The 2,026-nt window shown below is 42.1% G+C and overlaps 1 protein-coding gene across 1 annotated transcript; it reads right to left on the bottom strand.

The window, feature by feature from the left end:
- Nucleotides 1-303: 303 nt before the first annotated feature.
- LOC122925531 (olfactory receptor 1G1-like) lies at nt 304-1,242 on the bottom strand. The gene has a single exon (XM_044276889.1). The coding sequence runs from the start codon at nt 1,240-1,242 to the stop codon at nt 304-306; it is 939 nt and encodes a 312-aa protein (XP_044132824.1).
- Between the last annotated feature and the right edge of the window lie 784 nt (nt 1,243-2,026).

Raw genomic sequence — 2,026 nt, forward strand, 5'->3', positions numbered from 1 at the left:
GTTCAGCGATAGGTGCCTTTCCAACCTCCACCGTAATAGTATTGTGGAAAGAAAAAATATGTCTAATTGCTTGCTGACTGGGCTAAGATGGCTACTCTGCCTGCCAGGCAGCCATCTTAGTTGAAGGCTCAGGGAGGTTTTACTATCCACCCATCCCTGATCACTATGTTTGGCCAGTGAGGGAGCAGCAGGAGGCCTCAGGCGGAGGTGATTGGTCCTGGAATAGCACCAATCACCCCCGAGGAAAAACAAGGGATACCAGTGTTTGGTGTCCCCAGTCAGTGATGTCATTGGCTGATTACTTTATCCAAACAGTGAGGACCTTAATATTTTTTTTTTTAACATTACAGTAGCCTCCCAAACTTCTTTATTTCTCAGACTGTAGACCAAAGGATTCAGCATAGGAACCACAACCAGATAAAGCATTGACAACAATGTGTCCTTTTCCTTGGAACCTTTTGTTTTCATGTACAAGATCAAACTAGGCCCGTAGAATAATATAACTGTGATGAGGTGGGAGATGCAGCTGGAGAAGGCTTTCATACGTCCTCCTGAGGAACGGATCTTCAAAATGGTGCCAAAGATAAAGATGTAGGAGATAATGATGAGAATGAACTGGACAAGGAAAATAACACTAAGTTCAAAGAATAAGAAGATTTTGTGATTACGAGTGTCGGTAGTGGAAAGAGCCAGCAATGAATTCATGTCACAATAGAAATTGTTGATATCATGTGAATTACAAAACTTCAGAACACATATGAGTAGTGTATGTAATAGGGAATTTAAAAGGCTGAGCAGCCAACAGGAAGCAGCCATTGCAATGTACACGTTCTTTCTCATTATTGTGTAATATTGTAAGGGCTTACATATCGCGACAAAGCGATCATAGGCCATGGATGTGAGGATGAAAATTTCACCAGTAGCACTCAAAAGGAAGAAAAATAATTGGGTCATACAGCAACTAAAGCTGATCCTGTGATCCCAAGTCAGTGTGATGGAAAGTAGTTTAGGGATACAATTAGAGGTGGATGTGACATCTGCAGCGGCAAGGTTACTCAACAAGAAATACATTGGGGTTTGTAACTTTGGCACCAAATACACAAGAAAAATGATTAACAAATTTCCCAACATAGTTATTAAATAAATGATCAGAATACAAAAAAATAGCTGAAGTTGGCCGGATGTAGAGAAGGCCACAATGTTAAATTCATGTTTGGAGCTTCCGTTTGGACAGAGGTTCATATTGTCTTCTTGGAGATGTAACAAAAATGCTGTATTTTTCACTTTATCAGACATATACCTGATGATAAGACGCGCCTAGGTTTTAGAGGAAGAAAATAAGAAAAATATGTATTTTTATCAGACCTCAGATAGGACTCACGTCAGATGTCAGATCAGACCCCCATATCAGACCTTAGATAACACCCCTACACCAGATAAGACCCCCATATCAGACCTCAAATAAGACTCCCATGTCAGGTCAGACCTCAGATCAGACCCCCTACATCAGATCAGACCCCCATGTCAGACCTCAGATGAGACCCCCATCCCAGATGAGACCCCCATTTCAGAACTCAAATCAGACCCTATATCCAACTTTAAAGCCGACCTTCATGTCAGATCAGACCCCATCAGAGATAAAATAAATTTACTTACCTGTCCTGCACCGCTGCCACCCTGCACATCTGGTGGTCTCTCCTGCAGTCACCACTCACTGGTCTTCTCCTGGCCCACGCTGCACTGTGACCTTACTGTGTACAACCTCAGCTGTGACAATGAAAAGACTGAAGAATAAGGCTAGTTTCAGACAAGTGAGCTCAATTTGAGAAGCTCACAGCATGTGTAAGCATTATTTCCTCTTCTGACCTCTGCTTCTCTGACAGGATCATGATACAATGATTTTTAATGCTGTGTGTCTCTGAATCTACTGAATTATTCTGACATGATCCCATCAGTGCAATTCAGTAGATACGGGCCTGGTAAGGATGCACAGCCTTATCAATCATGTCTGCAATCTTGTCAGAGG

Source organism: Bufo gargarizans, chromosome 2 (genome assembly GCF_014858855.1).
Source record: "Bufo gargarizans isolate SCDJY-AF-19 chromosome 2, ASM1485885v1, whole genome shotgun sequence".
Lineage (NCBI taxonomy): Eukaryota > Metazoa > Chordata > Amphibia > Anura > Bufonidae > Bufo > Bufo gargarizans.

Excerpts from the sequence above, each read along its gene's own strand:
- LOC122925531 (XM_044276889.1), bottom strand. The coding sequence starts at position 1,242 with ATGAACCTCTGTCCAAACGGAAGCTCCAAACATGAATTTAACATTGTG.